General features: G+C 44.8%; 1 protein-coding gene across 1 annotated transcript; it reads right to left on the reverse strand.

The window, feature by feature from the left end:
• Positions 1–8,760: 8,760 nt before the first annotated feature.
• LOC126068672 (testis-expressed protein 13D-like) lies at positions 8,761–10,254 on the reverse strand. The gene has a single exon (XM_049871421.1). The coding sequence runs from the start codon at positions 10,252–10,254 to the stop codon at positions 8,761–8,763; it is 1,494 nt and encodes a 497-aa protein (XP_049727378.1).
• Between the last annotated feature and the right edge of the window lie 2,641 nt (positions 10,255–12,895).

Below are 12,895 nucleotides of genomic sequence, written 5' to 3' on the forward strand. Positions count from 1 at the left end.
TGAAACAAGTACTGTTATTATCCACATTTTACCAACAAAGGAGTCAGCATTCAGAGAGGTTAGGTAGCCTGCTCCAGGTTACACAGCTGGTCAGTGTCAGGCCCAGGATCTGAACACAAGCTGGCTGAGCAGATCCTGTGCATATCCTCTTCTGCCTCCCACCGTTAATTCTGAGTTTACTGTGCTGGCTTTCTCAGACTTTACTCACCTATATAGCAACTGTCATTTTGGCATCTAGAATGTTCTTATAACACTTTTCAAACCTCTACTCTTCCCCTACCCTGACTCATAGCATGTCTATATGCCTTCTGAGATCAGAGACATTGCTTTGGCCTGTGCCTTTTTGGTTACTATGTCTTGGTAGGATCTTACGGAGTCAAGATCTGTCCTCTCAGGTTTGCAGGTCTGGAATCTGATTAATTTACTGTGTACTGTGGGCATCGTCTTCCCTGGACAGACCTGGATACACAGATAAGCTCTTATTGCTCAAGTCTCCTTTTCCTCCTTTTTCTAGACCCAGTGAAGACACACCCCACCAGTTTTTATTTCTCTTTCCCTGGGTGGATAAGTGAGATGACATAGGTAATAGATATCCAAGATGTTGTTGCTTGTTTGTTTTTCCTATAGCTTGTGAACACCTACGAAACAGGGATAATGTCTTATTCTTCTTTGCACATCCAGATTCTAGCACAGTAGCTGGCACCTAGTTAGCTCCCTTTCTTTCCCCTCTTCCCTTCCCCTTTCTAGGGATAACCTCTGCAGAGAGTATGACTTCGTGTTAGCTTCAAGGAGTATATAATTTCTGACACTGCCTTCTTTCATATTCATCGTTTACCAACGTCTATCATTGTGGTCTGAATGTTTTGGTTTATAGAAATAACTCTTCACATCTCACACCTTAGCATTTGACAAACCAATAAATCATCACGTAGCTCTTTTGGCCTCATCAACCCAGTCGCCTTTGTGGATAGAGACTGCATCTTCTCTCTGCCTCCCTTCATCTGAGTGGAAGCCCTCAGGGCATGATATGTTGTTGTTGTTAGGTGCTGTAGATTCAGTTCCGACTCATAGCGACACTGTGTACAACAGAACAAAACACTGCCCAGTCCTGCACCATCTTCACAATTGTTATGCTTGAGCCCATTGTTGCAGCCACTGTATCAATCCATCTTGTTGAAGGTCTTCTTCACCTTTGCTGACCCTCTACTTTACCAAGTATATATATAAGCATATGTAAGTATATATATATTTTAAGTATATATATGATATAAGTGTAACAAAATATCACTTCTTTGTAAAAGAGTTTCCATCTAAAAATGTGTCCTTTTTCTTGGAAAGTCAAGAATAAAGTTGCACCACTGGAGCTTAGTCTAAAAGATTAAAGTCCAAGAGACTTTTATTTTTGTCTATACATCTTTTGCCTGAAACATTTATAAAGCAATCTCTGATGTTTTGTAACATGGATGACCGCTTTGATCTATACATCACAAAACACCAAATTCTGGCAAAAGGCTGCAATGAAATGGTCTGTAAATGTTTCTCTATGCGGCTTTATAAACATAAATGAAATATTACAAACCTGCAAACAAAACAGCCAATGGTAGATTTTTAAATGCATTTTGTAGTTACAGATACAACATTGGCATTATTTACCATTTTCTTCTCAGTAATAAACCAAAAAAAACAAACCAAACTAGTTGCCATCGAGTCGATTCCAACTCACAGTGACCCTATAGGACAGAGTAGATCTGCCCCATTGGGTTTCCAAGGAGCACCTGGTGGATTCGGTTAGCAGCTGTAGCTCTTAACCACTACGCCACCAGGGATGCTCAGTAATAAACATCTCATTAAAAATGCTAGAAACATTGATCAGTGGGTAGTTCAATAATATGAGGTTCTTACAAAGCAGGTCATCATACATGTTCTAAAATTTTGAAACTGTCTAGACAATATTAGGCACTGTAGTGGTGAAAGTATGAAATCTTCCATTTGTGTTCAATACTTTTCTTTCCTGGAACCAATATGGTTCACTGAAATTCTCAAAGTAAATATATATCAAGTAAAAAAAAAAATGAGATTAAATCCCCTAAAACTTTTACTTATGCACAAAACCCATAGAGAGCTTCTTGTCATCAATTTATAAACACTGGTATATGGTTTAATAGTGCCTAGCACAAAAGTAATCACAGGTTCCTGCCCTGTGTGCAATTTTTTTTGTAATGTAGTGCAGAATGAAGAATAAAACCTAAAATAGTAGATAAATGCATAAAAAACAAAGAGCTGGAAAACGTCACAAGTGGAGCTGTAATAGTGCATACCTTTTTGAAGCAAAACAAAGTTAACTTTCCTAGCAATTTTTTCATAGATGGTGGCACAATTCAAAACCACCCGGCTATCAAGGATGCTTTGCAACCCAAAATGGTACATATTAAACTTGGTCCCCTCTAAAATCCTTTAGCACTTACTGGCATTTACATGTATTAAAACTATTAGCTTTCTACAGAGATGGTTCTTATCTCAGGTTCCCAAAGGGCATAGAAGTTCAAAAGGGTACTAATGAAGGCTTCTGAGGTATTACAGTACTACAAAGAGCCTAGTAAAGTGTCATTTGCCTGTGATTAGGCTGCATATAATAATAACAATAATATTTGCTGAGCACCTATTATGTACTAACCACGGTTTTATGATGTAAACATGTATTTACTCATTGAATCCTTACAAAAATTCCAAACTAAAATGGCAAATGACTGGTTTTAGTTGGAATTATATCAACTTTGTGTGAGAGACTTTATGGTCATAGATGCTTTCCTAATTTTAAATGGGAAAATAATTATTTATGAATTAATGCTCTTCAATAAATAGAATCTTTCAAAATTGACACCTAAAGGCCAAGAATTATGACAGAGTAGTTTATGGAAAGGCTGAGAACTACAGCTTGGCACACATTTGCCTTATTTCTTCAAATAGAATAGGAGGTCCAGGAGGGACCCAGCTCATAGGAAGTCTTCCCTAAATGCGTGCTGTTCACCGAATCTGTAATGTGATGATACAAGCTAGTGGTGTTGCTTACCTGTAAAATTGACATTAGTGAGGATACAGTGCTTTTCCACAATTGCTTTATGCCCCATAGGTGGACCAGGATCTAACCTACAGAAGAATTCTTAGGTTCACTGGAGAGAGGGCTTCCAACAATACTAGACCCCCTGGGGGTTCTGATTCCCAGCGCAGCAGCACTTCCTATGCCTATTTCACTGTGGTTCTGAACATTTCCCCTAAATGCTGAAAGACAAACATATAGTCATTGAGAAAATCTGTTCAACAGCAACCTCATATGGTCATAGGCCAGGGCTGTTTAGTATTCTTAACTGTATGTAAGGTTGAGTGCCAGTGGCTCTACTTGCTCTACCATGTGCTAGAATTGAAATTATTCAAGAGTGCTATGCAGAGTGGCTGCACCACATAACAAGAATCTACTACCATTCAGTGTTGAGCCTTTACAAAGCATGTGATAAGGAAATTATGCATTTCTTTGCCACTCTGTCATAGATTTAGTGCCATGATTTTAAAAACATCAATTCCGTTCCCCATTTTGCAGCATATGTCTGCAAATTTTGAAGTTTCTTTTCCCATTCCTTCCTCACTGGAAACATATATACATCTATATTGGGCTCTTACATCTGGCATCTTATCCACTTAAAACAGAAATCCAGTAATTCTGATAGACTTTAGATAAGCAGTCAAGTTTAAAGGGTAGTAATATGTTAATCGTATTGAACTCATACAAACTTTTCATAAGACCAGCCTGCTGAATCAAACTCGTTCCCACTGTCTAAATCGCCACCCTTTTTTTGCAATCTTGGTGACTGAGATAATAAATGGCCCTACCTACTGGCAGCCTAGGTGGTCACATATCCAAAAACTTGAGAGATTCTAAAAGAGAAGCTTCTTGTCCACCAGACTGCCACTATTATACATGCTGCCATCAAGTCGATTCCAATGCACACCAACCCTATAGGACAGAGTAGAACTGCCCCATAGGGCTTCCTAGGCTGTAATCTTTACGGAAGGAGAATGCTATATCTTCCTCCCATGGAGTGGCTAGTGGGCTCGAACAGCCAACCTTTCGGTTAGTAGCCAAGTGCTTTAACCACTGTGCCCCAGAGCTCCTTGCCACTAGTATAGTCCCTTCATTATAGTTATTTCATTGGATTTTAGGCATTGGTGAGCCCTGTTAGCATGCAAATACATTATCTAGTAACAGTAAAAGTCTAAGGCAGTGCGATAGAATGGAAAGATGCAGTACGATGGATCGCTTTTGTGTGGCCTTTCCTGGAAACCCTGTTAGTGTAGTAGTGAAGTGCCACGGCTGCTAACCAAAAGGTCCACAGTTTGAATCCACCAGGCACTCCTTGGAAACTCTATGGGGCGGTTCTACTCTATCCTATAGGGTCGCGACTAGTTGGGATCAACTTGAAGGCAACGGGTTTGGGCTTTTTTTTTTGGTTTCTTGTCAAGGTCTTGTAACTCCCACCCAAGTGATTGAGTGAAACTGTGCAAATAAGGTAATTGTGACCCACCAAAGAGATTGGTCAGTTTTGCCATTCTGCTAGGCTTGAAATGAACCATCCCAGGGTTGGGAGGAGAGGATCTCACCACTGCCAGGGAGGGGGAGCCAGGGGTGGAGTGTGTCCTTTGGACCCAGGATCCCTGTGCTGGGAGGCTCCTGGAGCCGGGAGACTGAGAGAACAAGCTGTAATACTGAAGATGGCACAAAGCGGTGGCCAAGAGATGGTGGCAGGAGAGACCAGCAAGAGACGGTGTAATGGGTTTCCCGGACCATGGAGCAAGAAAGCTGAGCACCTTCCAGGAGCAGACTTGCTGGCAGAGTAGTGTGCCTCCAGGCACTTGGTAGAGCTAGGTTTGCTGATCCACAGAGCTAGAGCTGAGCACCTTTGGGGTGAGGCTTACTGGTGAGTGGGGTGCCTCAGGGCACTTAGAGCTAAAAGAGCTGTGTAACTCTTGCCCTAGCAGGGCAGAGGCCAAGGGCCAGAGAGGCATACCTACAGGCACAGCTGAAAAGAAGCCATCCTGAAGGACGAACTGCATTCTGAGCATTCCTGAACCCTTACTTCCCTAATAAACCCCATAATTGTGAGTGTTGTCTGTGAGTTCTGTGTGGCCATTGCAATGAATTATTGAACACAGCAGAGAAGTAGAGAGTGCCATGGGAGGGATGCTTGGTGTCAGAATTGGTAAAGATAGTGGAGAGAGGAGGCATGTCTGACCTCCGCCTCATAGGAATCAGCTTTGGGCTGTTGATCGTGATTCTCCTTCCCCCTTGTGAAGTTAGAGGAGGTCAGATGCTGCTGCCACGCCATTTTTACAAAAGAACACAGATATTAAAACCGGTATGATTTCATTTTGAAACCAGAATTCACCAATTCCCAAATTTGGGTGTTGAGTTACTGCATCTATAAAGTGGGAGTGATAATATCCACTTTGAAGAACTATTACTAGGGTACTTATTATACCTTGGGGCCCTGGTGGCGAAGTGGCTAAGAGCTATGGCTGCTAACCAAAAGGTCGGCAGTTCGAATTCACCAGTTGCTCCTTGGAAACCCTATGGGACAGTTCTACTCTGTCCTACAGGGTTGCTATGAGTCAGAATCGACTCAATGGCAACAGGTTTTTATTATACCTTACAGTCACCAAAAGAGATAATGTACTTAGTGTGCCTTGCACATAGTAAGCAGTCAATGAGAACTATTGCTATCATTAATAATTCCTTACACTCATTACCACAGCATTCAGAGCAGAACCTTGAGACTAAGGAAAGGGAACTGACACTTGTTGCGACTCAGAGAAGTTCAGTAACATCTTCAAGGTTATGTAGCTAATGAATAGCAGAGCAAGTATCCAAACTCAGGTCTCTGTGGCTCCAAAGCCCAGACTCTTGCCACAGAAATCTGCTGCCTTTACTTTCATCCGCCAGGCCCAAAAGAACATAGTGATTTGAACAGGCAGCTTCAATGATTCAGGCTAAAACACGCAGGTAGCTTTGAAAAAAGATGAGCCCTGAAAGACAGTGCAATGAAACTATATTAAGCTATATACAGGGAACAGTCTACTTCATGCAGACCAAAAGGCATGCCAATGGCCAGCAGAGTCCACTTTGAAGCCATAAATGAAGCAACTGCACTGAGATCGAGAATGACCTACTGGTACTTCAAAATGGATTATGCTGGAACATTCCCGAGTCTCATCTGTGTTCCATCTTTCCAAAATTCCAGGGAGCTATCAGCACACACAAGAGTACCACAAAACCAGCACACAGCCCAGAAAGCATAGTGTTGGGTTTTATGCCTCTGTTAGTCTCCTCCCTCCCCAGGGCTCCTCACCCATGTAACCATAACTTTTATTGTCTGCCCTCATCTCCGTCCCTGTACCAAGCAGGTCGCCAGCCTCCACCACCACCACCACCTCCCCCCCGCCCCTTGCCTCATGGAATGTTTATCTTGTTAGCCCACAGTCTGCAGCCTGGCTGCTGTCCAGAATCCTGAGCCCCTTAATGTGATTATGCATACGAGAGTGAAAGAGACTACCTGGGAAGACAGGAGGCAAATATCTACTCATGAGACCTCAGCAGGCCTCAGGGAAACAGGACCTCAGGGGATTGGCTTCTTGGTGCATGCAGGAGGCCTGGGTCACAGGCACTAGGGCTCCCGGCCTAGGCAGAGATGTCCCTTCCACCCATGGACATGGACATGGACAGTGAGGGTAGCAGTGGAAACCATGATGGCTTGAAGCCCCCACAGAACCCCCCCCCCGAGGCCCCCCAATTCTTGGGTAACTCGCAGGAAGAGAAGAGGCCCTCTAATAGTGAATGGGATTGAACTTTGCTTCCCCTCAGTGGGATGGAGGGAAGATGCAGAATGAAACTGTCACCGCTCAGTAAACCAGTCCTGAGATACACACTACACAGAAGACACAGCACATAAATGCATACTCTTTATTAGAAGTTAGGGCTTTGGAACAAGCCCCAGGCAAAAGTGGATATAGGTAAACTGGGTGGAATCTCATGGGGGAATCAAAGGCTGCCTTTTATTCAGACTGGAGGCCGACCTAACCTACCACCTGGGCTCCCTCCTGGTTCCCTCCTTACCTTGCAGCAGCTGCCTTGGGGGAACAGAGAGCCCACAGAGAACACGCCAAGTGGAAAAGGAGTGTAGGAGCAAGTCCCTAAGAAGGCTTGTGCCAGTCCAGTTCTCTTACTCCAATTAATCCTCCCAAGAGAAGCAGCATCTCATAGAATTGTGGCCTTGTTGTCCTTGGAATCTATTTGGTTTTTCATCCACTGTTGACTGGAAAGGAGTTTGGGGTGCGGCAGCCCAAGGCCGAGAACTCATGTGGGTAGCCAAAACTCCCCCAGGCCAGTGGTCTTTCAGCCAAGCCAGTGGGCAACTGGGAACATAACTATCCCTCTCAAGAAAGGAAAGCAGAAGAGTATCAGAAAAGTCCTTCCCAATCTATTCCACTGCTTATTTGTCTCACCTGAGATATCAGTGAGATGAGCAACTCAGACACTCAATTTCTTTCATAAAAGTCTCTGTGACATTGCCCCCAGAACTGCAGAAATGGATCAGGATGTTATTTCAATCAGATTTGCCTGAAGGCCCCACTACATGCAAGGCAAGGAAGACACTCCTGATCTACTCCGTATCTCAAATTAGGCTCTCTCCTATCATCTAACCAAACTACCCAAATCATGTTATAATGTGCGTGTGCACCAGGTAATAACAACTAATTCTAGCTCCTAACACATAACTATTTGTTCAACAAATTAAACAAAATTCCTCACATTTGCTATCATCTATAGAATTTAATACTACAACTCCACCCAGCTCTTTCAAATGAATCTCTTGTCCCAACTGAGAAATTAAATTTTAACAAAATCAGTTGGCTCTCCCTTTTCCCCCTATCCTGTACCAAAGCATATCTTCTTCCCTTTCCTCTCACTCGTCTTGGCTCCAGCCAGTTGGGGTCTCACTTAGCGGTGGGTCACTCAGAATTGAGGTGTTACTTCTTTAGAGATCTTTTAATGGGACAGGTGTACTTCTTCAACAAGAGTTAAGTTCCCTAGAGCTCAGAGACACAGAAACAAGACCTCACCTATAAAATTTTAAAACAAGAAACAAGCATGAACACTGCAGTAGTTTGCAGAGTAACAGTAGCATTTTCAAGGAAGAGCAGTGTTCCTAACGTGCAATATAGCTTATAACTCTAAACACTCATGGCTGTTTCCGGTCAAAGACGGCATTTTCAGAAAAACAAGGTTAAGAACCAAAAAAAGGAATTTAAAAAAGAAAACAAAGACAAAAAAGCCTTCATGACTTCAACTTCTCCAGGGCGTCGACCAATTTCATCGGTCATCCAGAATCCACCACCTGGAAATTTAAATACAATTAGGAGAAATTCTCTATTTAAAGAGTAAGTGTGATACTCAAACTAGTCCCTCTTTGTTAAAATAAATGAATACAATAAGAATATAAAAATGTACGTATTTGTATGTGTGTGTGTGCCAAAAATGATAAAAAGTGGTTAATTTGGGTAACAGAATAATGGATTATGTTATTTAATTTTCTATGTGACAATTTGTTATCTAATTTTCTGTTAAGTAATTTTTTTTTTTAATCATAAAGGAGCCTCAGGAAATTGATTTCTCTTTGGAGTGTGTTTCCATTCATACTTACCTTTCTGAAATCAGTGAGGAGCTTGTCCCGGGTCAAGGCCTCCACTCTCATCTGGCACATAGACTCTCCTGCATTTATAGCAGGCCGTGCGCCATGAAAAATTCATCGCTCTACACCACGGACAATCCCAATTCGCTGGACTGCTTCTGGGGGCAGGATTCTCCTGGTGCTGGGATTCCGAGGTTTTTTTCCCTCTTGGTTGCTTGGCCTTTTGCCCCTGAGGCTGCTGTTTCTTTGGGTTCTCTCTCACTTCACGGCTCCTTCTGTCCCCCAGAGGGGCCATCGCCTGGGGCCTCACTGGACCTTCCTCCTGGCTTCTGCTGTCCCCCAGGGGTGGCATCCCTGGAGGTATCACTGGACCTTCTTCTTGGCTGTGGCTTCTGGTGTCCCCCTGGGGGGATATCCCCTGGGACCTCACTGGACCTCCCTCCTGGCTGTGGTTCCTGTTGTCCTCCACCCGGGCTGGTTCCTGGGGCCTCACTGGACCTTCCTCCTCGCTGTGGCTCCTGTTGTCTCCCAATGGGACAGTCTCCTGTGGTCTCATTGAACCTTCCTCTTGGCTGCGGCTCCCTCTGTTTCCCAGGGGAGCTGTCCCCTGGGGGATGAAAAGACCTTGCTCCTGGCCATGGTATCTCTGGTACCGCAGTGGGGCCATCTCCTGGGAGCCCACTGCAACCCACAGGCAAGGAGGGTAGATCACCCCAGGAAGCAACTGAAGAGGGACTGCTGCTGCTTCTGTATTCATGACTACAGCAGGTGGTAGAGATGGCAAGTATGGGACCATTGGGAATGGTGCATGGAATGGGAATGAGTATGGCACTGGCATCGGCAGAGGATGTTGAAACACCTGGATCCAAGGATAAGGTGGTCCTGGCACGTAGAGCACAGGAGCCAGGGCTATCATTTGGGTCTCCACGTACAGTCTGCCTTGTGCCCCCATAGCCATGACACCCCTATACCCCTCCGCATTCTGGGGCCACGCTGCGGTCATGTGTGGGTGGGCTCGTGGGACAAGCACTATTTCCATGGGCAACGGGATGCCTTGGGCCCATCTCCCCACCTGGAACAGCCTCCCGCGCAGCACATCGCACTCGCTCAGGGCCTGTTGCAGGGCCGCCTGTGTGAAACGCAGCTGCGAGTCAGCCTCCTCGTGCGCCTCACGCAGCCGCTGCAGCTCCAAAGCCAGGGCCCTGGAGGCCGCCTCGCGCTCCTGCAGCTGATCCTGTAGCCTCTGCACCCGACGGTCCTGCCGCACCCGCTGCCTCGCGGCCACACGCACACTCAGGGCCAGCGCACTCCAGGCACGGGCCCTCTTGATGTGGCCGGGCACGTGCGGGTCTCTCACGGTGTCCCAGAGCCAGTCCTCCACCTCGTTCCAGGGCCGCGAGCGGAAGGCCAGGTAGAAGTCTGGGCCACCGCCGTTACTGAGGATCTCATTGTTGATGAACGCGATCACCTCGTTGTGGCGGAACCCACTTTCGTGGTCCCCGAAGGCTACCGCCATGGCTACTGCGGCCTAGTCAGGCGGCCCGCCTCACAGGACTCCGCTGCGGTTGCTGTTATAGGCGATGGCCGCCAACCAGTCAGCCCCTCAGCTCTTCGCTCAGTCCTAGGTCAGTTCTTGCCCAGTTCTGGCCTCCTCCTCAGGCTCCTTCCTGCCTCACCACTTGATCCGCCTCACAAAGACTGAAGCCGACTCCCTCGCCACGCCAACCCCTCCAGGGCGATGGCGTGTCACGTCACAGCGACGAGCTCTGAGTTACACCGCAGTGCCTCCTGGGACCGACTGACACCCCTGGGCAGAGCGCGCCCGGCACGGAGGGCAGGCGGGGAGGCTGCTGGCAGCTGTGCCCGAGACTCACCTCCCTTAGCGGAGAATCCCCTACAGGGCGGGCTGCTTGGGATTGTAGTGAACCCACAGAAAAATACTATTGTTTCTAATAGCTTCAGAAGGACGACACCCAGCCACAGAGAATGAATTTCCAACCTGGGGAAAGGGGTAGATGGGTGGGTGCATGGGCGCTGCTCTTGGCTCAGCTCCCACTTCCATAAGCCTCAGTTGCCACTTCAAGCCTTCTATACAATTCTCAAGTTATCTGCATATTTCCCTCCTCATGCTAACCAGATGAACTTGAAGTTCCTGTCATAAGGAAAATCAAGCAATTGAACCATCAAGTCCCTAAACTCGTCCTGAATTTCACTCTCGAGTCTACCTGGTAACCTCTGGTCTCAGGGTGTCTCTCTTCGGCTTTCAGACTAAAAACTCCTCCCATTAGTTGGATGGGCCCTACAAAACATGCTAAAGAGTCCTTCAGGTTGAAATGAAAGAACACTAGACAGTAACTCGAATCTACACAAAAATAAATAAAGTAAACAAACAAACAAAAAAACCGGTTGCCGTGGAGTCGATTCCGACTCATAGCGACCCTATAGGACAGAGTAGAACTGCCCCCTAGAGTTTCCAAGGAGTGCCTGGCGGGTTTGAATTGTCTGCCTTTAGGTTAGCAGCCTTAGCACTTAACCACTATGCCACCAGGGTTTCCAAAGCTAAGTACATAAATAGGTAAATATAAAATACAGTATTAATGTATCTTTCATTTGTAACTCCTCTTTCTTCCTATATGATTTAAAAACAACAATATTTATACATAAAACAATAATTATAAATCTATATTGACATGCTCACAATGTATTAAGTTGTAATTTAATTTATACAACGTAAGAGAGGGACAGATCTATATAGAAACAATGTTTTTGTATACTATGGAAATTACATTGGTATTAATTTAAAATAGATTGCTATAAGAAAACATGTTCATTGCAATCCCTAGAACAACCACTAAGAAAATAACTATAAAATACACAGAAAATAAAATGATAAAGGAATCAAAATGATACACTACAAAAAAATTAATCAAACACAGAAGAAAGCAGTCACCCTGAAGAATTAAGGAACAAAAAAGATATAAGACCTATAGAAAAACAAATAGCAAAAGTAAGTCCTGCCTTATGACTAATTATATTAAATATAAAAGGATTGAACTTTCCAATTAAAATTAAGAGATTAGTAAAATGCATTGTAAAAAATGATCCAAAACTGTGCTGTCTACAAGAGACTCACTTGTAGATAGGACAACACGATTAGGTGGAAAGTAAGGATGAAATAAAGATATTCCATGCAAATAGTAGCCCAAAGAGAGCTGGAATAGCTCTACTAACATCAGACAAAATAAACTTTAAGGCAAAAATTTTAGGAGGGAAAAAGAAGGACATTACATAATGATGAAAGTCAATCCACCAAAAAGATACAGCAAAAAATTTGAGTAAAAAGACCAGAATTAATGATCTGACAGAGTCTGGAGGAACCCCTGAAACTATGGCCCCTGGACACTCTCCTAACCCAGAACTGAAACCATTCCCAAAGCCCACATTTCAAACAAAAATTAGACAGGCCTATAAAAACAAAAAAAAATTAATACACATTCAATCCTGTCCAAAGGCAGGACGAGAAGGCAGGAAGGGACAGGAACTGGACAAATAGACCCAGCGAACCGGGATGGAAAGGGGAAGCATGCTGTCACATTGTGGAGATTGCAACCAATGTCACAAAACAACGTGTGTATAAACTTTTTTAAATAATATTTATTGTACTTAAAGTGAAAGTTTACAAATCAAGTCAGTCTCCCACACAAAAACCCATATACACCTTGCTACACACTCCCAATTACTCTCCCCCTAATGAGACAGCCCGCTCTCTCCCTCCACTCTCTCTTTTCATGTCCATTTCGCCAGCTTCTAACCCCCTCCACCCTCTCATCTCCCCTCCAGGCAGGAGATGCCAACATAGTCTCAAGTGTCTACCTGACCCAAGAAGCTCACTCCTCACCAGCATCCCTCTCCAACCCATTGTCCAATCCAATCCACGTCAGAAGAGTTGGCTTCAGGAATGGTTCCTGTCCTGGGGCAACAGAAGGTCTGGGGGCCATGACCACCGAGGTCCTTCTAGTCTTAGTCAGACCATTAAGTCTGGTCTTATGAGAATATGGGGTCTGCATCCCACTGCTCTCCTGCTCCCTCAGGGGTTCTCTGTTCTGTTCCCTGTCAGGGCAGTCATCGGTTGTAGCCAGGCACCATCTAGTTCTTCT

The sequence above is a fragment of the Elephas maximus genome, chromosome X (assembly GCF_024166365.1).
Source record: "Elephas maximus indicus isolate mEleMax1 chromosome X, mEleMax1 primary haplotype, whole genome shotgun sequence".
NCBI classification, from domain to species: domain Eukaryota; kingdom Metazoa; phylum Chordata; class Mammalia; order Proboscidea; family Elephantidae; genus Elephas; species Elephas maximus.

Excerpts from the sequence above, each read along its gene's own strand:
- LOC126068672 (XM_049871421.1), bottom strand. The coding sequence starts at position 10,254 with ATGGCGGTAGCCTTCGGGGACCACGAAAGTGGGTTCCGCCACAACGAG.